The sequence below is a fragment of the Hylobates moloch genome, unplaced genomic scaffold (genome assembly GCF_009828535.3).
Source record: "Hylobates moloch isolate HMO894 unplaced genomic scaffold, HMol_V3 SCAFFOLD_4, whole genome shotgun sequence".
Classification (NCBI taxonomy): Eukaryota; Metazoa; Chordata; class Mammalia; order Primates; family Hylobatidae; genus Hylobates; species Hylobates moloch.
The window spans coordinates 169,119,271-169,144,659 of NW_026652279.1; the positions used below are offsets into that span (position 1 = coordinate 169,119,271).

At 38.3% G+C, this 25,389-nt stretch overlaps 2 protein-coding genes across 10 annotated transcripts; one reads left to right on the forward strand and one right to left on the reverse strand.

The window, feature by feature from the left end:
* Positions 1-689: 689 nt before the first annotated feature.
* LIG4 (DNA ligase 4) lies at positions 690-11,575 on the reverse strand. Of its 6 annotated transcripts, none has more exons than XM_058438058.1 (3): positions 11,388-11,421; positions 7,767-7,839; positions 690-4,466 (listed from the first exon to the last, which is right to left on the reverse strand). In XM_058438058.1, exon 3 carries the CDS (start codon positions 4,315-4,317, stop codon positions 1,783-1,785), a length of 2,535 nt encoding a protein of 844 aa, XP_058294041.1. In that variant the 5' UTR covers positions 4,318-4,466; positions 7,767-7,839; positions 11,388-11,421; the 3' UTR covers positions 690-1,782. The 6 variants fall into 6 exon arrangements, with proteins under 6 accessions (XP_058294041.1, XP_032007196.1, XP_032007198.1 ...); XM_032151305.2 differs by lacking the exon at positions 11,388-11,421 and adding an exon at positions 8,676-8,729 and having other exon boundaries at positions 690-4,546; XM_032151307.2 differs by lacking the exon at positions 7,767-7,839 and having other exon boundaries at positions 690-4,546; positions 11,388-11,575.
* Positions 11,416-23,571, forward strand: ABHD13 (abhydrolase domain containing 13). Of its 4 annotated transcripts, XM_058438060.1 has the most exons (3): positions 12,000-12,191; positions 13,889-13,981; positions 22,414-23,571. In XM_058438060.1, the coding sequence occupies exon 3, from the start codon at positions 22,434-22,436 to the stop codon at positions 23,445-23,447; it is 1,014 nt and encodes a 337-aa protein (XP_058294043.1). In that variant the 5' UTR covers positions 12,000-12,191; positions 13,889-13,981; positions 22,414-22,433; the 3' UTR covers positions 23,448-23,571. The 4 variants fall into 4 exon arrangements, with proteins under 4 accessions (XP_058294044.1, XP_032007200.1, XP_058294043.1 ...); XM_058438061.1 differs by lacking the exons at positions 12,000-12,191; positions 13,889-13,981 and adding an exon at positions 11,416-11,552; XM_032151309.2 differs by lacking the exons at positions 12,000-12,191; positions 13,889-13,981 and adding an exon at positions 11,618-11,885.
* Positions 23,572-25,389: the final 1,818 nt, after the last annotated feature.

Consider the following 25,389-nt stretch of genomic DNA (forward strand, 5'->3'; position numbering starts at 1 on the left):
AGTCAAAAATTTTACTGACACTGGGCCAGGCACGGTGGCTCACGTCTGTAATCCCAGTACCTTGGGAGGCTGAGGTGGGCGGATCACAAGGTCAGGAGATCGAGACCATCCTGGCTAATATAGTGAAACCCCCGTCTCTACTAAAAAGATACAAAAAATTAGCTGGACATGGCTGGGCGCGGTGGCTCACACCTGTAATCCCAGCACTCTGGGAGGCCGAGGCAGGTGGATCATGAGGTCAGGAGATCGAGGGACGGTGAAACCCTGTCTCTACTAAAAATACAAAAAAAAATTAACCGGACACGGTGGTGGGCGCCTGTAGTCCCAGCTACTCTGGAGGCTGAGGCAGGAGAATGGTGTGAACCTGGGAGGCGGAGCTTGCAGTGAGCCGAGATCGTGCCACTGCACTCCAGCCTGGTGACAGAGCAAGACTCCGTCTCAAAAAAAAAAATTCGCCAGACATGGTGGCGGGTGCCTGTAGTCCCAGCTACTTGGGAGGCTGAGGCAGGAGAGTGGTGTGAACCCAGGAGGCGGAAGTTGCAGTGAGCCAAGATTGCACCACTGCACTCCAGCCTGGGTAACAGAGCGGGACTCTGTCTCAAAAAAAAAAAAGTTTTTTTACTGACACCAAAAAATCTATGTGATACAACTTATGAATTGTTTTAAAAAGAATAGAACATAAGAAATTATTTTAATAGTACATTAAATATTTTATTTAAGAATTATAACAAAATCACATACATTTGTTCCACGGTTTGGATAAAATTTCCAATAACTTTCAAATAATGCACACATAGTATCTCACGGATCAAATTCCATTCATTTCAATATGGTCATGAGATAGGCTGTATTCCAAAATTCGGTACATAAATCCATACAAAATATATACTATATACATTGACTTTAAATAATCTAACTATAAAAGTCATTTTTAAAAGTCAAAGCAATTTATTTCTAATGAAAGTTACAATATGCATGCCATACTGACACCTATTCAATAGATAAAATCTAGGAAAATCTCTTTTTTGTGAATACTATTTATACTGGAATGCAAATTCACATAAAAATACTTCCTTTAAAGCATGTTCTATTTCATGCAAGAAATTAAATGTGAGCTTTTAAAATTGCAAGCTTTATTTTTAACCAAACCCATTCAATTTTAAGTTTTTAGATCATTAAGTCTCATACAACTTCCTCTAGTTTAGCTAAAACCATCATTGGCAGGGTTTTATTGTTACATTTGGCCTTAACTTTAAAAAACAAATTTGTTTACATTTCACATTTAAAAGGGACATTTTAAACTCTGAGTAAAAAGACATATTTTTACAAGTCCAACTGTAACAATTCTACCCTATTTTCTTGCAATGCTTTTTTTAGATAAAAACTATTATTAAAGTTTTGATTTTTTAGAATATACTGTTTAGAAGGTTAATGCTTTTCATGACTTTAAAAGTTTCTAAATGTATTTTATTAGTATCTAAGTAAAAATTCTAGATTTCTATACGGATATTCTAAAAACACCTCTTCTTTAGACTGTTTATTTCACCTTAATCATAAGAAATCATTGAATACTACACTCTTAAGATAATTTTTCTTTCTTGGCTTTGGGCTATTGTCTTTTCAACCTTAAAAATTAAAATTATTGTTTTCCTATATCTAATGATACTTTTTAGGCGTAGATTTTTAAGATACAAAAATAAAATGTAGTTTAGTATTTTATCATTACCACCTGCTGCAATGAGTCTGCCAGATCAGAGGCTTTCCTCACTAGGAAACCTAGCTTTAAATCAAATACTGGTTTTCTTCTTGTAATTCACTCTTGTCTATTGAATCAGTGACCCAACTTTCTTTTAGGATTTTAAACTTTCTCTTAAACGTTCTTCTAAAAGCTTTAAAATCTGCAACACGACTATGATCTTCCCCAATGATTACATGAGACACTCCCTCAGCTAAACAAGAAACTACTTTTGCTCCATGAAACCGAAGCTCCAAGGCTTTAACAGCTAACCTTGTCCCCTCATTTTTGGTACTCAGGTCATTAATAACAGCATACAAGTCCAAATAAACGGTGTGGCGTCGAAACATACTGAGAGGACAGCAATCCCAGGAATACCGATATTCTAAATCAGCAATCAGAGAAGTCATTTCTTCAGGAGTCTGCTCATTAGAATTTTTAATTCCTGAGAATACTTCCTTCAGTTCGTTCAAGTCTGTATCAACGAAATAACTATCACCATAGCAATCATATTCACGGGCAAAATGTTCTTTGGTTGATGGGCACATATGAATCATAAAGCGAGGCTGCCATGGCACAAAGCTTTTGGTCTTAAAACATTCTAAAAGCCATGCAGGCTTGACAACATCATGTTTATTTGACAAAATTATGTTTTTCACTCTGATGTTCTTAGACCCTGCGATTACACAGTACGTGTCTGGGCCTGGATTTTGTACTATATAACCACCAAATTCTGCAATTCTGTTCTCCAGGTCAGGCTTTGGCTGGCTATCTGTTCCACTCATAACACAAAACTCTACATCTTCAAATATATTAGAAATTTTGTTAACGTTAGTAAGGTTAGGTGCTTTTAAGTGCTCAATAACTCCAATAACTTTCTTCATCTTTGGGGCAGCTTTCCGCTTTTTTTCTTGTGGTTCATCATCACCACCTACATAAAGGTGTTTAGATGCGAGCTTTCCAGATGCTTTCCTCCTAAGTTGTTCTAGGTCGTCCAGGGTCATGCACTCATGCCACTCTTTGTCATCTCTTATCTTTTCAATTCGTGGAAAACGCAAGGTGCAGCCAGTTTTATACATATCACTGGGTACGATCTCTGCTGCCTTAATCTGAACAATGACAGAATTACAAGGTTCAATGTACACTTCTGGCTTCTCTGTTCCACATAAAATGCTACTTGGTGGAGCTTTTTTATGAAAAGGCTTCCAATACTTGGCCAATTTCAAACCCAGATCATACAGTTCTTTCATGGTGCAGCCAGAGCCAACACGAGAGAGAGTATGAAACACAGATGGCTTCTCACCAGGAGGGGACTTCTCTGCTACTGCACACAAAAAATGAGACATCATTCCACCCCGTGATCCTTTACCCCAATATCCTCCAACAATTAAAATGTCCAATTCATCTATTAGTCCACTGACATACTCTGGTTTAATTTTTAACCACCCTTCACCTCTTTTGTCTGGCTTGTAGATGGATAGAGGTTGTTTTATCATAATTCCCTCTTCTCTTTTATCTATTGCTTCATTCAATGCATCAATTACCTCATTCTTAGTATGAGCTTGTGTTTTCTGCACTATTTCTATTCTACCTGGAATTGGTGTAAAAATACTACTGAGAATCTCATACCTCTTTCTCAGAGTCTCATGCCCTAGCTTTTTATTATTAACCATCAATACATCAAAAACACAATAACAAGTTTGTAGATCAGAATCCTCTACCATTCTTTTAATATCAAACTTAGTTCCCTTTTGCATGAAAGTTTGTGTATTAGGATTATAGGCCATCATCTCACCATCAAGAATACAGATTTGTATATCTGTTTTGAATGCATTATGAATGAATGGGGTAAGAGAACCTTCTGCAGGAGAAGCACCAAACTGATCAGTATAGTTATATCCATTTCGAGAGAAGTATTTATATACATCTCCATCTTTGTGCATTTGCATACGTTCGCCATCTAGCTTGGTTTCTATGTAGAAACTCTGATGTTTCATATCCTTCTCAATGTGCTCAATATCTGCAATAGCAGCTAGCATTGGTTTAAAGGCAGAAAATAAAGTGATAGAAATATCACTAAGTCCTACAGAAGGGTCATGCAGTTGCCTACAGACTTTTTCCAGATCAGTAGTGACATTATGCAACTCAGCAGCATCATTATGAAAAACAGAAAAGATAGTTTGCTGACTAACACCAAGCTTTAAATCCTTTATGATCATCCGTATAAGCCACTTTTGCTCAAGTGCTGAACTCTGACTTATAAGTTGAAGAAGGCTCTTTTTTATTAGGTCTTTTCTTTTAGCAGAATTATTGCTGGCGATTGAGTCTAAAAGGTCGTTTACTTGCTGTATGGTTAAACTTCCTTTCTGTAAACATCTTGGCTTCAACACAAAATATGCAATCATTGCAAAGTCTCCAGCATCTCCATGAGTTCCAGTGGGTGTTCTGTAGTTTAAAAGTTTGAGGGCATCTTTTCCATCTCTAGGTAAATTAAGCAACTCAATATAAAACTTAGCAAGCATAGTTTCTTTAATTCCATAGGCCATTCTCTCTCTTTCTAGCTGAGGAAGAATTAGTCTCATTGCTGGATAAAAAGAGTCTGTGACAATTTTTTGGTTCTTATGAAGAGCATCATGAAATTTTCTCCAAGAATCTAAAAATTCCCTGAAGTGTCTGATTTTTTCTGCACGTCCTTTACTTCTCTGTATTCGTTCTAAAGTTGAACATAAATCTGAAAAAGGAACATGAGATGCAACAGTTTGTGAAGTTTGTGAGGCAGCCATCAAAGCGGTGACGAATCTTCTCGTTTAACTAGTAAAGCAAAAAGAGAATAACTTTAAGTAAAAGATAAGATTCAACTAAATATTTAATGTAAAGATCTTACAAAGATCACTGAGATCATAATAAATGTTTATTAATGTTTGCTAAATAAAATAGACCAATGCTCTAAATGATGTATCTTTTCAACCTCTACATTTAATAACGATTTTGCTCCAACTCTAATTTGAAGTTATTATGAAAAGTATCATCAGCTGTATAGCTGTATTTCCTGTATTTATAATACAGAAATCATTTTAATTTTCTCCTTAAATTCCAGTTATTCTATAAATTATTTAGCACATAATACAAACAAATATTGCTAACAGTGGTGACAAAAAATAGTCATCAGGCTTAATTCACTTCACTTCTGAGCTCCTGAGGGAAGGCCTTTCATGTATGTCTCTTCTTTCCCTGTCAGACTACCACATAGCACCAGAAATGAACTTGATCTTCAAACAGATGTTTTTAACAAATTACCCGTTTGCTGAATTGAAATTTGACTTCCTAGAAATCCTAATCATAGGCAGGGCCCTTGACCAAAAAACAAAACAAAGGAAAAAACTGGCACCTTCTTCTTCCAGCCAAACAAAGCCTACGTCTATGTTTCCTTTCACTTCTTCACTGCTAGCTATGCCAAATCACACCAGCATTCAGTCCCAACTCAAAATGCCCTACCCAAAAAATCCTCACTTTATCTATTTTACCGTAGTTACTTACTGCCTTATAAGTATAAATGTATTAGTATGCTTCTTTTTTCATATTTCCATGCCAGTTATTCCCTAAGTATTTAATGACTACATATGAGATGTGCTACATACACTGTGCTAGGGGAAAATACTTCATGTTTCTGCTTTAAAAGAACATATATTCTGTAAAAAAAAAAAAAAAAGAAAGAAAAGAAAAGAAAAAAAGGTGGGGGAGTGTAATGGAAACTGAGTATAATAAAATGCCAAGTGCTTTAACAAAATAAAACAAACGTAAAATGTCCTGAAGGGAGAGATTTTCCCTAAAGTATCTGCTAAAGTCAGAGAACAAATAAAGGGTACCTTGCAGAGCTAGGGCAAGAATATTTCCTAAAATTTCACAAGTGTAAATTTCTTTACTTTTAAATATTCATACAAGTTCTACTGGAAGATAAATATATTAGAGTAATTTTAATATGGTTTAAACTATGTAAAAACGTTAAAATAACTTTCCAAAAAAAGATTTTAAGTAAAATGTATGCTCCATGAATAGAAACTATGTTTTATCCTGTGGTTTCAGACACCTCCTGGCACACCACCATGTATCCCAGTGGAGTCAGAGAAGTTTTGCTGGGAGTGGGGAGATCTATTACAGTGCAGAAAACATGTGACTCCCCATCTTCCAATTCTCCATCACAGCAAACAAATGAGCAACACACACATGCACAAGGCTACATTATCTAGTATCCAGTAAAATAAATCAAATGGCTAATTACAATACTACATTTACTATACTGTCAGTCTCTAGAGGCCAGAAATTGTGCTGTAATTTGTGCTACCAGGTTTGCTGAATGAATTACTGAACAACTAGAGTTGACTCCTGGATAAGCACACTAGGGAAAGCTATGGTCTGGTTACATACCACACACTCACGCACGCAGACACACAGTGGGTGAGATTCAGTTTGGTTAAAAATATTTAGTAGCTCTGACTGCCCTGGCAATGGTTCACAACAGCCATTTGGTGGCCTATAGAGAAAAAAGCTGCACTTCTCAGTCTAATTTCTGACAAAGGAAACCCAACTTCTACTGAGTGGGTTAGATCGAGGGATAAGCGCATGAGAGACCACTTTCCTGAAACTTTTATCTTTGAATATACTGTTGTTTCCTCTCTCTGAATCTAGTTTGCATAACTGACTGTAACACCTGGTTATGTATGTTCACTGCCCTATCTCTCAAAATATGCTCCCTCAGGGGGGAGTACATCATGATACACAATGCTATATCTACAATTTCTATATAAACTATGTAAAATGAAGTAGGTTAACTAATATTTCTTTAATATTCAAATATTGGTATACAGTTTCTACAGATATATCTATAGATTCTATATGGTCTCAAAGTTAAAGTTTCGCTCAACAAATCCCAGGCAAGGACTTAAATTACTTTATAATGACAAAATGTAGGTAATGGTGTGGATACACATGTATCCTAAAATGGCTACACAGATAACAAGGATTCCAAAATTGCTATAAACTAGGCATAAGTACTTTTGCTCATTACAACAGCATAAAAAGTCAAAGATTAGGACTTCCATTCATTTTTACATGCTAATTTTATTTTTTGGATTCTGAAGATTTTAGCTGATTCATTCCATTTGCAGTAAGACAAATGAGGAGGTTCCTGGTTAGGGCTCAGGTTTTAGACTCTAATAAATCTGAGTTTAAATTTGGATGGTAACACTTAACAGCTGTGTGATACTGGGCAATTACTTAATTTCTCTAAGCTTCAGTTTCCTAAAGTATAAAATGGGGTTAAAAACTATGCAGAAATTAGAATGAAAATAAAATCAGATAATCTATAAAATGTGCTTTAAAAAGTAGTAAGTCTTGATACTTTTAATAGTATAATGCTTGCTGATCCAAGCAACATTTAAAATATAAATATTGCAAAATACTAACGAGATAAAAAGGTGGGAAGAAGCTTTACTCTTTAACAATAAGCAAAGCTTTCAGGAGAATGAATGCAAGCAATTAGTACACAATAACGATTCATCATTCATTCAGTTGCTGACTAAATTGTCCTGAAGTGACACATGAAAATAAACCGGCAGGTTTTATTCAGTGACTGTGGAAGGTGATTAAGTGCTATGTTATTGCACTTAAAGAAGAGAGAGGAAAAAAAGGAGAAAGTGACTAATGCAACTGAAGTATCCTTCATGCAACCCTTGACAAGCTGTGTTTCCCTAGGAAACAAAGGGTTTACAGTTGCCTATCTTCCACAGCACTTAGTGACAATTTGGGACAATCTCAGCAGAAAGAAATGAGCCGACAAAGAGGCTAGAAGGGCTCTGGGATCCCAAAAGTTAATGAAAGACCAAGTGTAAGAAGAGAAATAAAGTAATTCCCTCCAAGGTTTCCCGCTCCAGTGCCCCCTGTACCCTCCCGGAAAATCCCGAAGGAGTCTACATCATTCCTCTCTCCGTTCCCCCTACTCTCCCCCAACCCTTAAGGGATTCCCAGTGAATACCTGGCCTCGGGCAAGCTCCACTACCTCTGTGAACCAGAGAATCCCAGCGGTAAAATGAGATCTTGATGCTTTCCTGCGGGGTTGCCATGAGAAAGAATCAGCATGTACGCAGGTAAAGCAGGCAACATAGTTCCAGGGAGTCGAAAATGGGAGAAATAGTCCCACGACCTGGGGCTTGGGTCTAGATGAAGAGCACAGCATCAAGAGGCCAGGCTTCTAATGCGGCACAGTCTACAGCGCTGTGAACTCGGCAACCCCTACCACCTGCCTTCCGCTGCACAAACACCCTGCTTGCCGCCCCATAGACCGACCCCCGCCTGACGCCCCCCAGGCCCCCCGCCTGACGCCCCCCAGGCCCCCCGCCTGACGTCCCAGACACCCCCACCAACCGATCCCCCAGACCCTCAATCTGACACCCCACTTCCCCTACTTGACTCCTCACACAACCTCCGCCTGACGACCCCCCGTCCCCCGCCTGACGTCCCAGGCACCACCCACCTGATTCCCCAGACCCCCAACCTGACGCCCCACACCCCTCACTTGACTCCCTACACACCCCACACCTGCCACCCCCCCACACCCCTCACTTGACTCCCTACACACCCCACACCTGCCACCCCACACAACCCCCGCCTGACACCCCACAGACTCCCTGCTTGACGCCCCACAGACCCCCAACGTGACGCCCTACAGACCCCAACCTGACGTCCCACAGACACCCCGCCTGACGCCCCACAGACCTTCCCCCGGTCTGCTGCCCCACAGACTTCCCGCCGCTTGCTGGACCACACCCTCCACTTGACTCCCCCCACACCCTCAATCTGCCACCACCCACCCCCACCTCCACCTGCCAACCCCCCTCCCCCACCTCCCAACCCCCTCCCACCTGCCATCCCACACCCTTCCCACCTGACGTCAAGCCTGAGGCTCAGCCGCTAAGCCGGAAGCTGGCGCCAGAAGATGCCGATTCCGCCAGCTGCTCGCCGCGCAGGCGCAGGGGAGACCCGGGGGCTGTGCAGTCACCCTGCTGAAGCACGCCGGCGCAGCCAGGCTCGCGATGGGAGGTGGGAGGTGGGAGGGCCGGCAGCCCCGCAGGGCTGCGGAGGCGGGACCTGGAGGATCCTGGTTAGGGTCTTGAGTACACACGGCTCCCATTGGCCTCAGCAGCAGATGCTCTTTGCAAGCAATTGATCCACAGGCCAGTGGATTTTGTCTTGAGGGAGACCTAAGATCACTTTCCGCCCTGGCTGGTGATAGCATCTAATTCTTGTTCTCTGTACGTAAAACAGTGGTAACTATACTGATTTCGCTGGTTGTGAAAGCTCCCAAGAGAGAACAGGGCATCCCCCCCAACTCAAAACGTTGGTTGTTTCATTTAAACTTTTAAAAAATAGGCTTTTGCAAACTATATAGAGCTGTTTTTTTTTCATGATGTTTGCTAGTGTGGTCTGAGTTCTCTTAATACAGAAATAATACATAACAATACATAATTTACAATACAGAAATAAACCGTTGCATGACCAGAAATCAACTATGGACTCTTCTAGTATCTGTTCAAGGTTTAAAAATAAAGTTATTTAACAAACCTTTATTGAGCACCTATTATTATATAGTAATGGTGCTAGATATTCAGGCTGGAGAGATTAAAAACAACCCCAGTTTTTATGTTCCAGGAGCTGTTGGTTTCCACCGAATTTTTGCTGTGGTCCGTCCTCTTTCGCCATGGAGAAGTGAGAAGTTATTCATAGAGTGGTGGAAACAACTTTTAGAACTATTTTATTTTAGCATAAAATATTGCTTTACGATATAACAAATTTTGCTGCAATGGGCCCTGATAAAACATATTGGAGCTGTTAAGTGCCCTTAGAGGTTGCGTAATGTATAAAAACCTCGTTTTTCAAAACTGACACATTTAATTCAGGGCTAGTTTGTAGTGGAGCTAGAACTGAGGGTTCCATCTAGCCCAAGAACATTCAGTTGTTCGCTTTGTATGTCTAATTGACCTAAGATGCCTGAATATCTAAAATCATCTGTGATGTTGTAAAGTCTCATGATATTGTTTTGTGAGTATCTACTCTTCAATTTAGTTATCAATTTATTTTGGAGGAAAAATGAATGGTGTTAAGGTAGAGGAGCCTCCACTTGCCAATCTTACGAGAGGGTACCTATCCGTGTACATTTGTAGCTTGTTCAACCTCTACTGAGCTCCTACAATGTCAGAAGCTGGACTTTGTATTAGTTACATGAGAGGAACCATGAATTATGAAACCAGGCAAACTCCAAATTGATTCAAAGCCCAGTCTCCATTTTATCATGTTATTTTAGTTGCTTGGTTCAAAGACAGTCAAGGGTTTTTTTCACTAAGTATCTTCTAGAGTTGCCATGATTATTAATTTATTTATGTAAATGGTCTACTTTATATATGCTTAGCACTTATTCCGTGATCAACATTAGGAAGCTATGAATCAAGAACCCAGCTTTGACCTGGAGCTCTCGATCTGGTAGCAAGACACATATGTTCAACAAAAACAACAAAAACAAAATTAGCCACAGGCCGGGCCGGTGGCTAATGCCTGTAATCCCAGCACTTTAAGAGGCTGAGGTGAGCGGATCACTTGAGGTCAGGAGTTTGACACCAGCCTGGCCAACATGGTGAACCCCTGTCTCTACTAAAAAATACAAACATTAGGCCGGGCGCGGTGGCTCACGCCTGTAATCCCAGCACTTTGGAAGGCCGAGGTGGGCGGATCACCTGAGGTCGGGAGTTTGAGACCAGCCTGGCCAACATGGTGAAACTCCGTCTCTACTAAAGAAAAATACAAAATTAGCCAGGCGTGGTGGCGCATGCCTGTAATCCCAGCTACTTGGGAGGCTGAAGCAGAAGAATCGCTTGAACCCGGGAAGGGGAGGTTGCGGTGAGCCGAGATCTTGCCATTGCACTCCAGCCTGGGCAACAAGAGCGAAACTCCGTCTCAAAACAACAACAAAACAAAAACAAAAATTAGCGGGGCGTGGTGGAGGGCACCTGTAATCCCAGCTACTTGAGAGGCTGAGGCGAGAGAATCGCTTGAACCAGGGAGGCGGAGGTTGCAGTGGGCCGAGGTCACGCCACTGCACTCCAGCATGGGAGACAAGAGCGAGGCTCCGTCTCAAAAGGAAAAAAAAAAAAAAACGCACAGATTTATGAAATATCCTCCGTATATATAAAATAGGGGGCATAGAATAAGGAAAGCCCAAGGGAGGGGGAGGCACACATCTGTAAACAAGTGTGTACACTTCAGTGCGTAGGGGGGTTGACAGTGAAGCTAATGAAGCCCAAGTTTTAAGGGCCCATTTTTGTGGTGAACACTTCCAAGGCCTTGAGAGGGGCCCTAACGAGGTGTTCCTATGGTCGTGTACCTCGGTAAAATTTGCAAAAATAAGATAATTTTACATTATTTTTCTTTCAAAGGGCTCTCCAAATGGCACAAGGTTCAGGCCTCACAAAACCTGCATTCGCCTTTGACAGTCCACTCTGGTAGAGGTAAAAGGAGAAAAATAGTTATGGAAGCGCTTTAAATCCTGGACCTCATTGTGACACCCCTAACAACCCTATCAGGCAGAACAAATTCCTCCGCAAACCTGCGGCTTGCAGAGCGGTGGTGGACTACCGAGCTCATCGGGTCCGGCACCTCTTCACCCCGGAGGCCTCGGGTACGGAACTGCAGGGAGTCCTGGTGCTCGGAGGAGGGCGGAAGGTCAAGATCCCCAGGTCCTGGAGCAGGGAGCCGGGCCCACGCCGCCGAGGTATCTTTTCCGTCCGGGCCACCGTCGCGGGGGCTCCCAGGCAGCGGCTTCTGCGCATGCTTAGGAGACTGGGCAGGGTTCCCACTCCGGGAGCGGAGACAGAGAACAGGTTATGTGGGAGCCGGCGGGGGCATTTGCCGGCAACACCCGAGCGGGGGCCGGAAGTGGGGCCACAGCTCGCCGCAGGAGCTCCGGGCTAGACCGTGGCTACGGCAGCGGCCCCTGGGCTGGAGGAGGATGATGAAGAGATACGGAAGCGACGCGGGGCTACGCTGCTGCGCGGCGCCCGGTTTCGTGCCCGCGGCCGACTGCGCAGCCTGTCCGCAAGTCTGAGTAAGTGAGGTTCGGGGACCTCGAGCCCGCGGGGCCCGAGCGCCGGTCCGCGCCTTCTAGGAGGGTCGCGGGGAGCCGCCGGCTCCTCCAGGCGGGCGCTAAACCCTCCCGGGAGGCCGTTGGGGGAGCCCCGGGGCTAGTGCGGCTTCCCGGGGGGGTCGTGCGGGGGCCGAGCGCCGGGGGTTGTGGAAGACCAGCCCGGGGCGCCGTGTCTGTCCGGGTTGCAGCCCTGCCGGCCGCCCCGACTCCGCTCACCCCTCACCAGGGGCAGCCAACTGAAGCCACATACCTGTTTTGGAAACTAAGGTGCGCGCGTTGCCAGAGGCTCGCCGGGTGTCGTTTTGTAATTGGAACCTAAAACGTATCTTAGTGTTCTATGTCAATTGTATTTCCAGTAATGTGTACAAACCTACGATCCTTAAAATCCAACCCTCCGCTCCCCCACCCTCCCGCACAGACAGGAAAAGTAAAATAGAATAATTCTAGCTACTAGGTTGGAGAGACGGAGAGCCCCGATCTAATCACGTCAGTGACAGATTTAGACCTGTGAATATCATGGCAGGAAGTTCTGGGGTATTCAGGAAACATCAAAAAAGCACCCCATACAATCGAAGTCAATTTTGCTGTAGATTTTAGTCAACATTTAAGTAAAATGAGTTACTAGTATTAACTGCCCAAGGTATCGAAACCAAAAGAAAGTCCGTCCCCATTTAACAACTCTTATTTGTGTTTACTATGTGATAGTAACTGGATGGAAAGACGAGTATATTGGCTTTGTGTGTGGATGTTGGATTTTCACTGATCTCTTTTGACGGGAAAGGGTTCGTGGATCAATACTTGTATGCATGCTTAGGGAAATCACTCGTCTTTGACTAAAATATCAAGTTTTATTTTACTGTGTAAGATTTCATGATTGCCCATTTAGTGTTAATGTCATGATATCCTAAGACATCAGCTGCTCAATTAAATAATTGTTAATAGAGGCCCACTATGTATCAGGCACTGCTGCGTACTGAAAATGTTGAGTTGAATAATAGGGTGAGGTCGCTGTCATTGAGGAACTCACAGCCTGTGTAAGCAGCTTAATTACACCGTAATAGTAACTTCTGCCACGTAAGTTTGCACAAACTACAGAATATGGAATGGATGGCAGGAGGGAATAGGGGTCCAAGGAAAGCTTTCTAGAGGATCTACTGCCTGAGTTTGGTCTTAACAGAAAAAGTGCATTGCTCTGATTACTTCCTGTGTTCAGATACGGTACCTCTAGGGAATCATATCCATTATTTAATCCAGGAGTAATAGGGCTTCTAGTTGTCCTTACTTTCACATACTCTGCTATAGTACATAATTAAGTAATTTAAATTTTGTCTCATAGAAGTAGCTGCACTTAACACACTATTACATTTTATCTCAACAGTAGTTCAATTTAATCTTTCATCCTTCTTTTACATATGAGGAAATATATAGAGAGGCTAAGCGAGTTGGCAAAAGCTACCTATTAACAGACCATGACCCCAAAGACTGTCTCCTTTCCATTGCACCACACTGCCTCCCATTGATAGTTAACTTGGAGTGATGAAAGCAAGCCAGGTACCTACAGGTAGCTCTTGGCACACTGACCTCTTCTTGGGCACATCAAAGACCTCTTGGCATGTGAATAAGAGGGTTTACTAACCAAATTGCCCTGGGCTGCCAATATGACTTAGTGATAGGTACAGGAAACTGTTGGATCTAACATTTTCCCATGACCTCTCCTCATAACTTATCTCAGGGGAATCTATTTCTGTTTCTCTGTTTAATGTATTACCCAGATTCTGAAATCTTTCTAATCCTTGTTTAGTTGCCCCAGGAAAGTCTTAAGACCTTTAAATAGCCTTTCTTCGTGTAGACTTAAAAAATGCTCTAGTTCTTCTAAGTAAGATATTTTTCCTCAAATGACAGATTTTGTAATACATTATTACATTTTATGTTTCTGTTTCGCATGGTGTGAACTCCTACAACAGTGTATTCTGCTGAAATCCCTTGCAAAGATGTAGTATTTCCAGTACATGGACTACATGCATTTATGAGCTAGCCTGAGAATCTAGATACTTCTAGTAAGGCTTCTAGTTGTGCTTACTTTCACATACTCAATGTTATATAACACTGGTTTTATACAAAACAAATATTCTAAGTTTCATCCATCTAGTTTATAGGTAAAGTTTTAGAACATTGCCCATTTATAAATTGGAAACTTTGTGAATTTCATTATCAGTCTAGCATCACTACAGTTTTAGCTTGTGGATTTTTTTTTTAAACATTTCAGATATTTATAATCCCAGAACAAATTGTGGTTGGCTTCCATAGTAACAACAATAATCTCTCATTTTACTTCTGCCAGAGTTGACTCTATTTGCCAAGATTTTCAAGCACGAGAAAGCTACTAAGTTGCTGCCTGGTATAATTTTTGAGCTATCTGCTCATACAGATTTAAATCCTAGTTAAAAATGCTGTCTGAACTATCCAGTTATTATCCAGCATCTCCATAGGCAGTTACTGTTCATTTGTCCCATAGGACTATTAATACACACTTTTTCATTATTGATGGCATGTGGGTAACCATTAGGGAAATAGATAATTCATTCTGTGGTGTCTGCAACACCTTGATAGCAGCTATTTGTGTTTCCATTTCAGCTGTGTAGCTGGCATGGTTTCTTAACTTCCCAATGCTTAACAGAAGAGGAGAGAGATTGATATAAGAATACTGAATCTGAGTTCCACATTACTTCACATGTGATTAGAAGCTGTGATTCACCCAGAGTAATTAATGAGCATCATGGGGTGTGGGGTCCTCATTCTCTGCTGGGATGTGGATGTTGGCATTGACACATGAACTCCCTTTCCACTTTTTACAGTCTTCACTTGAACCTGCACATTGTTCTTTCCACTTGTAGGCATCTTTTTTTTTAAATATATGAAAGTTTTTATTTTTAAACAAGCTGTTCCCAAAATTATCAATTTAGGATGGACTTAAAGATCTTTACAGAAATAATAGTGCATTTATGACTTAGGAGTTTTAATTGTATTTGAAATTGTTTAGCCTTTTGCCACATTGTTTTTGGGAAATTCATTGTAATTCACCTATGGGTAATGCACTTTTATGTATTTTTAAAAGACCATTTGCTGGTGGCAGAATCTGTAACTCGATATACAATATGCAATACAATGCACACTTTTTTTTTTTTTTTTTTTTTTTGAGATGGAGTCTCACTGTGTCACCCAGGTTGGAGTGCAGTGGCACGATCTCAGCTCGCTGCAACCTCGACTTCTGGGTTCAAGTGATTCTTGTGCCTCAGTCTCCTTACTAGCTGGGATCACAGGCACGCGCCGCCATGCCCGGCTAATTTTTTGTAATTTTTAGTAGAGATAGTGTTTTACCGTGTTGCCTGGACTAGTCTCAAACTCCTGAGCTCAGGCAATCCACCTGCCTTGGCTTCCTAAAGCACTAGGATTACACGCATGAGCCACCACGCCTGGCCCAATGTACACTTTTTAATTAAAAATAATTAGAGTAACTAGAATTTAATTTGTAGGGCAGTTCTGACCTTCATTAAATGTTATCTATGGTATAATAGATTTGTCTAGTTTACTCTCCTACTAACCTTACGGCAATAATTAAAATGTATTTACTCCTATACTTTTGAGTTTCAGTTCTTGATATATATAAGTTTTTATTTTTAGTTTTTGGAGAAAATATTACTGGGTAAAATCCTTAAATATATTTATATATGTTATAATGCAGAAAGGATTTAAATAAATGTAATATATCTTTCTTAATTTGAAGAAGGCAAGTCTCTGGGGCATAAGGTGCAATACAGTTATATGGTTAAATAGTATGGAACTGTGGATCTCAAGCTTTTTGGTCTCAGACCCCTTTACATTTTAGAAATGTAAAGATCCCAAAGATTTTTTTGTATGTATGTGGATTATATAGATATTTATTGTGTTAGAAATTAAAACTGGAAGTTTATAAAGTGTATAAATTAAAACTGGAAGTTTTAATTCATTTAAAAATAGCAGTAGTAAGTTCATTACATACTCACATAAATAAAATTTTATATAAAACAATTGTAATTACAAAAAATAGAGGTGTGGGATTATATTTTTGTAATTATCTTTCATGTCTGCCTCATAGAAGACAGGCAGATTATTAGGCTCTTTAAGTGAAACGTGAAGAAAGTCAGGCTCACACAAATTTGTAGTTGTAAAGGAAAGAGTATTGTAATAGAGAATTGTGGATACTCTTTGGTACGGCTCCATCACCCAACAGGAGGCACTTCCTTAAAGGTCAGTTATATCGTGCCATCTGAAACCTACATCAGAGAAATTTTTGTCTCTTGTTACATCAAAATCTGTTGGTTTGTAGTGAATTTTTTACTCATGTTTGCTTGATTTTGTGACACCATTCATTGGTCATTTGGAATATATTGGTTTCTTGAGTTATGCAGATTCTTCCAAATGGTGACACATTTAATATTAATAGATTACCACAGTGCCATCAAAAAGGTCTCTTAAGTGTCTAGGAGCTATTAGCAACCTCATTCATTTTCTAGTAAATATCTGCCAGACCTCTAAGTCTGAACAACCATAGTTTGTCAGTTGTCTTTTTAAATAAAAATGTTGTCACCTGAACAAAGCAGCTAGCTCAGCTCACAATTCAAATGTATTTCAATACACAGCACAAAATGCTTTATGTGCACTTCAATGTTGTCACACATTTGTCACGCAATGTGTTAAAAAGATATGTACTTGTTAATTGAGATAAAATAATTTTTACTGCTGCTTCTTTGACATTATTAGGTAAAACTGGATTATTCCCTTATTTACTGTGAGCTCATGGTGATAAAGAATACAGTGACTCCCAACACGTGAGGCCACTACCTTGATTCTTGTAAAGGCACCAGCAATTTTACCCATCATTGCTTATGCATCATTAGTGCAGATGTCAAACAGTGAAAAAAGTAAATGATATTTTAGTATGATTATGAGCATAATATTGATCTTGTGGACCCCATTAGAGGGTCTTGGGGACCCTCAGGTTTCTGACCACCTTTTGAGAACCACTGGCATAGAAAGATCTCAGATTTAATAGAGCCCTCAAAGTTCATCCAGTTTAACAGCTCTAAATTCCTCTATGCTATCCTTGCCAAGTATTTATTTAGATTATGCTGAATACTTGCAGTTTCTGTGAATAATTGTGCTAAATGAATAAAAATAAGTGTCACAGACAGCTGTTTGATGGAAAGTAATAGAGATTCTTAATCCTGGAGTTACGTTTTGTCCTGCTTTTAAAACATTGCATAAGTTTCCACTTGGTTTCTCTAAGTAATCAACCTTGATGAAATCCAGAGACTACTAAAATTATGTTGTGAAGGAAAGATATGGCTAAGGTTTTGATTTTCCTTTGCTATATGTAATGACAATTGTCATATTTCTTTGATTTTTCTTTGCTCTATAATTAAATGAACTTATGTTAGATATGTAGTTATTTATATCCATATCTGCCTCCCGAGTACCTCAAGAGTTGCTTGAACATTACTGAGTAGATCACAAGCTACTTGAGAGCAAGGACTGTATAGTTTACTAGGATGCATTGGAATCTGATGACCATCTCTTCCGGAAGAGGCTGGGAAATCAACTATAGGCCTGCTTCAGTGGTCCACGCTGGGTTTCACAGCTCCCCTGGGAGCCTGCAGTGATATTCTGAGGATTCAAAGCATTCGTAGTGGGCATGACTTCAATATTGATCTCTTTTTTTAAAGAATCAGTTTATAAAATAGTTATTTAAACGAAGTATTTTTCCTTAAAAATGGAACCATTTGTGATCCTATATGAACACAGGAGATGATTAGTAGACGTCAGATAAGCATGGCCATCACTCATGCCATTAGCTGACTTACCATTCAGCTAACACTGTTAGCCAGCAAGGTGGTCTGAGAGCTTTACAGTTCTAGATTGGTCTTATTTTTAGTCTCAAATTGTTTATTTTATACCCGCAATGGACTTAAATTTAGAGATAGTAAGTAGGGAGCACTAGAGGTGACTACAACAAGCCAATTAGGACCATAAATTCTCAAGATGAGCGTCATATATTAAATTGCATCAGATGATCAAACTACTTATGTAGTATAGCAGGATGTCACTAATACTACAAAACCATTCTTGTAAAAGGAAAACAATCATATTTAATTTATACAGTACATGATAATAAAGATTAGTCATGCTTTCAGTAGATTATTTTTTGAGACACACTCACTAATATCAATGTGACACCTCAAACCACTTCATTTAGAAAGCACAAAAGTTGTTTCTAAGATTGATTTTTTTTTCATTCAAATACAAGACTGGTACAGGTTATAATAAACTGTAATACTTAAATCTTAGCTACATATCCCGGGTTTTTAAAAAATATATTTGTTTACACATCATGCTTTTTTTGTGTATAATTAACATAAAGCCCGCAAAACGTTGGGAAGGGAGCAGGATGTGTTTAGTTTTGGATAAGTTTGAAATATCAGTGAAGCATCAGGTACGTGAGGAACAGGTAAATTGAGATTGTAGATGAAGAGTAGACTTGTAGATTGGGAATAATTCATACACAGGTGTGATAATTGGAGCCATGAAAAGGAATGAAATCACTGAGGGAAGGAACATAATAACCTAAAAGAGTGGAGAAGACCTTGGAAAATGCCTGCTTTTCGGTGTATAGGGCAGAGAGAAACAGCAATTTGAGTATAGAGGAGAAGCCAACAGCAAATGACACTTTGGGGGTCTGGTGTTGCAGTGTGGATTGAGAAAAATCCACTAGGTTTAAAGTGAAGTTTACATTTTATGAGAGATCGTTATGATAAGTCAGTCAGCAAGTTCCAGATAGTAAATGGTTAAGGAGTTACTGGGGGTGGTTAAAACCACAGATTGGTGGGTTTTAGAAATGTTTGACATGTAATACCAGATCTGATAAAATAGCAAACAGAAAATTGAGAAATGGGACTGTCAGGTATTCATTTAAGATGTAGACATAAGGTTAAAAATACATACAATAATGATGTAAAAGAAGACTGGAAGATGAGAAGTTATTGATTAACTACATTTCTATATTCTACATAGAACAGATCTAATCGGCTCTCCCACTCAGCAGCCCTTCTAGTTGGTATAAGTTTGAGTGTATTAAATGCATTCTTTTTCCTGATTTTTATGATGCTAAGATGTTACCAGCAAATGCATTTCACATGCAGAAGAACCCGACAAATAATACATCTCCTCTGAAGACACGTTTTATAGGTGTTTTACCACATAGGACATACTTGATTGCTTCACTCATTCTTCATGACTAGAAGCAGTGTTCTTGGGGTCAACTGGACATTGATACTCACAAGACCCAGTAGACCATAGTGGACCGTACTGTGCATCAGCCTCTCTGCTTGTTTGAAAACCCAACATGTCAGTGTTAGGTGTATTGTTCTCAGATGATAGCTCAGGTCTAGTGGAAAATGATACAAGGGTGGGAGTGAGTGCCACCCTGGCTTAGCTGCTTCATGCTCCACAGGAAACAGTGTCCTTTTATGACAGCATATGAGTATAGCATCCAGGACTAAGCAAATGACAAGCCAATTACAAGTCATATTCGATTCAGAAAAGCCCCTGTTTACACTTCCCACTGGGCATGTTTAGCCCTGCTCACTGTCCTCTCAGTCCAGATGTAGCTCATCAGTAGGAGCCATTTTTACTACACTGTTGCTTAGAAACACAGCTGATATCCCACCTTTATCAGGTTTCCAGGGAAACAGTGCAGGAAGGTTAAGGAGAGGTCATTTTTTATCTAAAGAGGGAGAAAGGTTTTGTTAACCGTTTACTCACACTAATTTATGGACAAAATCAACAGAAAACATAATGCTGGCTGTAGGATCCATGCAGTCGACTTTAGTAGAGGCAGTGTTTGTTTCTATTGACTGTCATAACATCTGGGTATGAAGTTGTTTTTACATCTCAGCAGATGGCGCATGGTAATTGTGCTTTTCCGATACTTTCAGCAAATTCAGTAAATTAAAAATCCTTCCTGATATTGTTCACTTGTCCTGGTTCCTTTAAGATTATCTTTGAGATGGAAATATATATCATACAGACTAGGGAACAGAGATTATTAGCAAGTGGGGTTAGGTAAAAATAAGGCTATCTGTGAGGGGAGTTCTTACTCTAAACCAGCAATATAAGAATATCTTAAGGAGAAAAGATGCCCATGCCCACGCACTCCACCACCCCAGAGCAATTTTTATTAACCTGTTCTTAAAAATGACTTTCACTTGATATTACTCAAGATGAATGGACTTTTATTCCGACTTCCATAGTGCAACAACTCATTGTAAGGTTATGATTGTTTATCACAAAACAGTTTAGTTAATGTGACTTTTCAGGAATGTTTTGTGGAAAACTGTAAGTTTATCCCTTATTATTCCTAGGCAGTAATAGACCCAAACAAATATGCCCATTTTTCTGATGTTGTTTGAAACATATATGCCCACTGCTCAGAATACTTTTTTTAAAAATAAATTGAATAATTCATATATGTAATTAGATTATTTTAAAAATGTTTTAGTCATAAGTATATATAAAGTGCTGTACTAGACATTAGAGATGCAATAGTGAAAAAGAGAAATACACTTCCTAGCCTTATAAATTTTAATTCAGTATTGTTTGCTAAAATTAGATGTTAGAGGCTACTAAAACAAAAATAACTTTTCAAAGTTCATTAGTTGAAAATTTAACTATGTAAATTGATATAAATGTAAATATAAGATTCAAATTTTAAAATATGCTTTATTCGTGTATTTAGAGCTATTTTATCTGGTTTTATAATAGTTTTTTAAAAAAGAACTAATTTGAACAGAACACAGTAAGAAAGTAGTAGAGCCAGAAATACCAGTCACAAAAGCAAATAAAATTAACATGTCTATAACATTTATGAATGATCTCATTATTAATCTTACTTGATACTAATAGATATCTTACTTGATACTCATAGGTAAGCATTTTAAAAATTCTCATTCTACTGAAAAGGCAATTGAGAGTGGAAATAGGTGATAGTTATTCAGGGAGGATGTGATACTGTAATAAAACTTGCTACCACTGGGTGGCAGTGTTGATTTCTGGGAAATCAGAAAAATTTTGGTTTATGTTCATAAAGGTTCAGTTCATTTGAATAATAATTCAAATGTAAAAGTCTATGTTTAGTGAAATAATAGTAAAAAATCAAATTTGTTAAATCATCCAACTCATTATTTGTATAATCAATCTATAACTTCTTTGTAGCAGTTTGGTTAGTGGGAAAGAAGGAAATGTAGTATTTTTAAAAGTTCAGTAAATAAGCATAAGTAGACGAATAGTACATAAGAAAATTTGTAACATATCTCAATATTTTTGCCTTTTTAAGACAACATGTATAAACCTTTTGATAACAAAAAATTCTCTTTTAATAGTTTTTACTTTCTTTGTATCAGTTACATATTTTAGTAATCTTTTTAAAAATTGTTATCCAGTGAGTCATTTTACTTTATTTATCTCTGGTTCTCAGAGGATTTCTGTGTATTTGTTTCACACTGAACCCTCAAGTATTTATTGCCTTATCAATACATTTTAGCAATCTATTGGCCCCAGGACGTGAAACTTCAATAAAGAGTATATAAAAGATACTGCCGATCTCATGACACTAGCAATATGATATTTATTTTTAATTACATAGGAAAGATAAATCATTAATCTTTTTTTAAAACTAATACAATATTAGAATCTAGTGTTTAAGCAAATTATTTAAGTTTAGTATTAAAACTTCGAGGTAGAGGGGGGGATACTTTTATTCTTTCTTTCCCTAGTTGTTTTTTTTATTTTGCTTTGTTTTGCCCAACTCCTTACCTTAGTTTCTTTAGTTTTTGCTACAGTATATGAAAAAAATTGACAAAGTATATTAGATTGGTCTTGCTATGTTAGAATTTCTGAACTGCCTTTTTAGTGCAATTTGCCCTGGACATACGTAACCTAACAGCAGATGTACCACGATCTCTAGAATCATGCTTCTTTGCCTCCCAGCTCATCTACATTGAGAACCAGATGATAGCCAGTCTACTTGTGCCCCTGAGCTTCTGTTTTCTCATTAAAAAAAAAAAAAAAGACACTATCGCATCAACTTTTTTGGGGGTCAAATCAGTGAGAACATATAAATGAAGATAGCCGGCAGTAAATAAGCACTTTTTAAAAATAAATTAATTTGAAGAATATTAGTGTTTCATAAATATGACAGTGGAGGGATATGGTAGAAAGGAAACTGTTGAGAACAGAAAGGACAAGGGAAATTATAGCAGCTACTTTTGTGGATGGACTGTACCTATTACCATATTTAACAATTACATGTGGCCTAGTACCATAGTTTATTTTATTACGGATTTTTAAAAAAATAGATAGATGTTGAATTATTGATATTCTCCCTCTCTCTCTCTAGGATACTTACAGAGAGCTACAATGGAAAAGTCCTGGATGCTGTGGAACTTTGTTGAAAGATGGCTAATAGCCTTGGCTTCATGGTCTTGGGCTCTCTGCCGTATTTCTCTTTTACCTTTAATAGTGACTTTTCATCTGTATGGAGGCATTATCTTACTTTTGTTAATATTCATATCAATAGCAGGTATTCTGTATAAGTTCCAGGATGTATTGCTTTATTTTCCAGAACAGCCATCCTCTTCACGTCTTTATGTTCCCATGCCCACTGGCATTCCACATGAAAACATTTTCATCAGAACCAAAGATGGAATACGTCTGAATCTTATTTTGATACGATACACTGGAGACAATTCACCCTATTCCCCAACTATAATTTATTTTCATGGGAATGCAGGCAACATAGGTCACAGGTTGCCAAATGCATTACTTATGTTGGTTAACCTCAAAGTTAACCTTTTGCTGGTTGATTATCGAGGATATGGAAAAAGTGAAGGAGAAGCAAGTGAAGAAGGACTCTACTTAGATTCTGAAGCTGTGTTAGACTATGTGATGACTAGACCTGACCTTGATAAAACAAAAATTTTTCTTTTTGGCCGTTCTTTGGGTGGGGCAGTGGCTATTCATTTGGCTTCTGAAAATTCACATAGGATTTCAGCCATTATGGTGGAGAACACATTTTTAAGCATACCACATATGGCCAGCACTTTATTTTCATTCTTTCCGATGCGTTACCTTCCTTTATGGTGCTACAAAAATAAATTTTTGTCCTACAGAAAAATCTCTCAGTGCAGAATGCCTTCTCTTTTCATCTCTGGACTCTCAGATCAATTAATTCCACCAGTAATGATGAAACAACTTTATGAACTCTCCCCATCTCGGACTAAGAGATTAGCCATTTTTCCAGATGGGACTCACAATGATACATGGCAGTGCCAAGGCTATTTCACTGCACTTGAACAGTTCATCAAAGAAGTCGTAAAGAGCCATTCTCCTGAAGAAATGGCAAAAACTTCATCTAATGTAACAATTATATAATGTTTCCCTTTTTGATTATTGCATTGTATTTTAATTTGTGCAGAATGATAAAGAATGTTCCTTTTAGGAGTGTGTTATGTCTGTACCTGTCTGAAGAGTGACATTAAACTTTGAAAGGACTTCACTGCTCCTTTACGATATTCCAAATAGTTTTTTTACATTGGAAAAACTATAATTCTTGGGATTATTTCATACATTTTCATCAAAACTTTCAATGTGGTTATGCATTCATATCTTTAGTTTAATATGCCAGTATAATAGATATTGTTCAAAAGTTTCTTGTTGCTAAAGTGGTGTAATCTGTTACACAGATGAATAGCTAGATGTGGAAAGAGATATGTAAACAAGAAACCTTTGGGTATTATTTCTTAAGTAAATATTGGGACAATCATGGTAAGCAAACTTAGTTCTGTAACTGCATTTTTCACCTTAAAAGTTAAATGAAATGCATGACGGTATTTTATTCCTTGAATTATGCAATGCAACATTTTACATGTAAATAGCACTGGTCATATACTGATGTATATGGTTATCTGGGTTATATCTATTTTTATGTAAACTCTATTTTGTTTTTTGGCAAGAAGTGAAATTGAGACTTATGTGCAGGTTGCCATTGAATTTTGCTCTGGTGAATGCTGAGATCCAGCTTTTTCTTACAAATAAATGGGACCCTGTTTTCCAATATAAATGTACCGTGTTTTTGTTAGGTACAGTCTGGATCATGGCATGCAGAAATAGAAATTTAGAATTTTACTGCAGCTTTGATGTGCATATTTGAACTTTTTAACATTTGTAACTTTGGTGGCAAAGAGAATTTTAGCTTCTATCGATTTTGTAAGTCTTCAGCTGAACCACTAATAGCAGTCATAGTGAAGATTAGCACTACTTAGAATTAAATTAGGAAGTCTTTTATCATTACAGGATTGTACATACTGCTTTATAAAAATTCTCACATTTGATTTTGAATCCCAGTACCTAGTTATATCTAACCTATCAAAGGAAAGATATCATTTATTGGACTTCTTGAAAATAAAAGTTACAAAATCCAACAACAACAACAAAAAAAAAACAATGTTCTTGGTTTTAATGTTCCAGTTGCTGTGAAATAGAACTCCTACAATCAAAAGACAGTTTTAGGAAGTCTTATTTATTTATTTTAAAAGTTTTACATGTAGGAGTGTGGATGAAGGAATTCTGGAGCTTTTTGACACAAAACCTATTACAACATTTAGCAGTTAAATGGCTATAGGTGGGAAGTAGGATTTAGATGTATAGAAAAGTAAGAAAATCTTGCTTAGAAAAAAGCCCCTTGAAACTTGCAGGATTTACCTTAATAAAAATACACGCTATGAGTCATAATTGTGCCAGGTTGTTTCATGCAGTCCTCAAAAATTAGATGTAATTGAGCTTTGTGTAATATTATGTCAGCTTTAACATATAATATTTTGAATATTTTAGCTATATTTAGTGGCTTTCTGCAAGCAACTAGAACAGAGAAATAATGGGTCAGTAATCTTGACCTCAATTTAAAACTTTCAATGGAGATAGGGCTAGAAATACTTTTGCCAAATAGCATTCTTAATCACTTTATGCCAGTATTTAGAAAAAATAAATTATAGCAAGTAAGATTTCTAAGAATAATGTTTTTCTATAAATTACTAATTGTAAAAAGTCTTGCTTTTTAAAACAAGTTGGTAATGCATATCATGGAAGGCATATTTTGTATGTATAAATTCACCACAATTAAAGACTATTCTCGTCAGTCCTTGCTATGTAGAATGACTAATCTAAATATTAATGTATTAAAAAGAAAACACAAAAATGTATATTTAGACACGAGCTTACATGGCATACCTTATATTTGTATCATTCTTTAAAGTTTACAAAAAAACACCTTATGTTTTTATGTAATCAGTCATTACACTATGGAGAAATGTATCAG

Coding starts and splice junctions, on each gene's coding strand:
- LIG4 (XM_032151303.2), bottom strand. CDS start 7,854: ATGGCAACCCCGCAGGAAAGCATCAAGATCTCATTTTACCGCTGGGAT. Junction 4,467..7,766: donor TGGAGCTTGCCCGAGGCCAG/GTATTCACTGGG, acceptor TTCCTTTTTCAG/ATTTATGTTCAACTTTAGAA.
- ABHD13 (XM_058438061.1), top strand. CDS start 22,434: ATGGAAAAGTCCTGGATGCTGTGGAACTTTGTTGAAAGATGGCTAATA.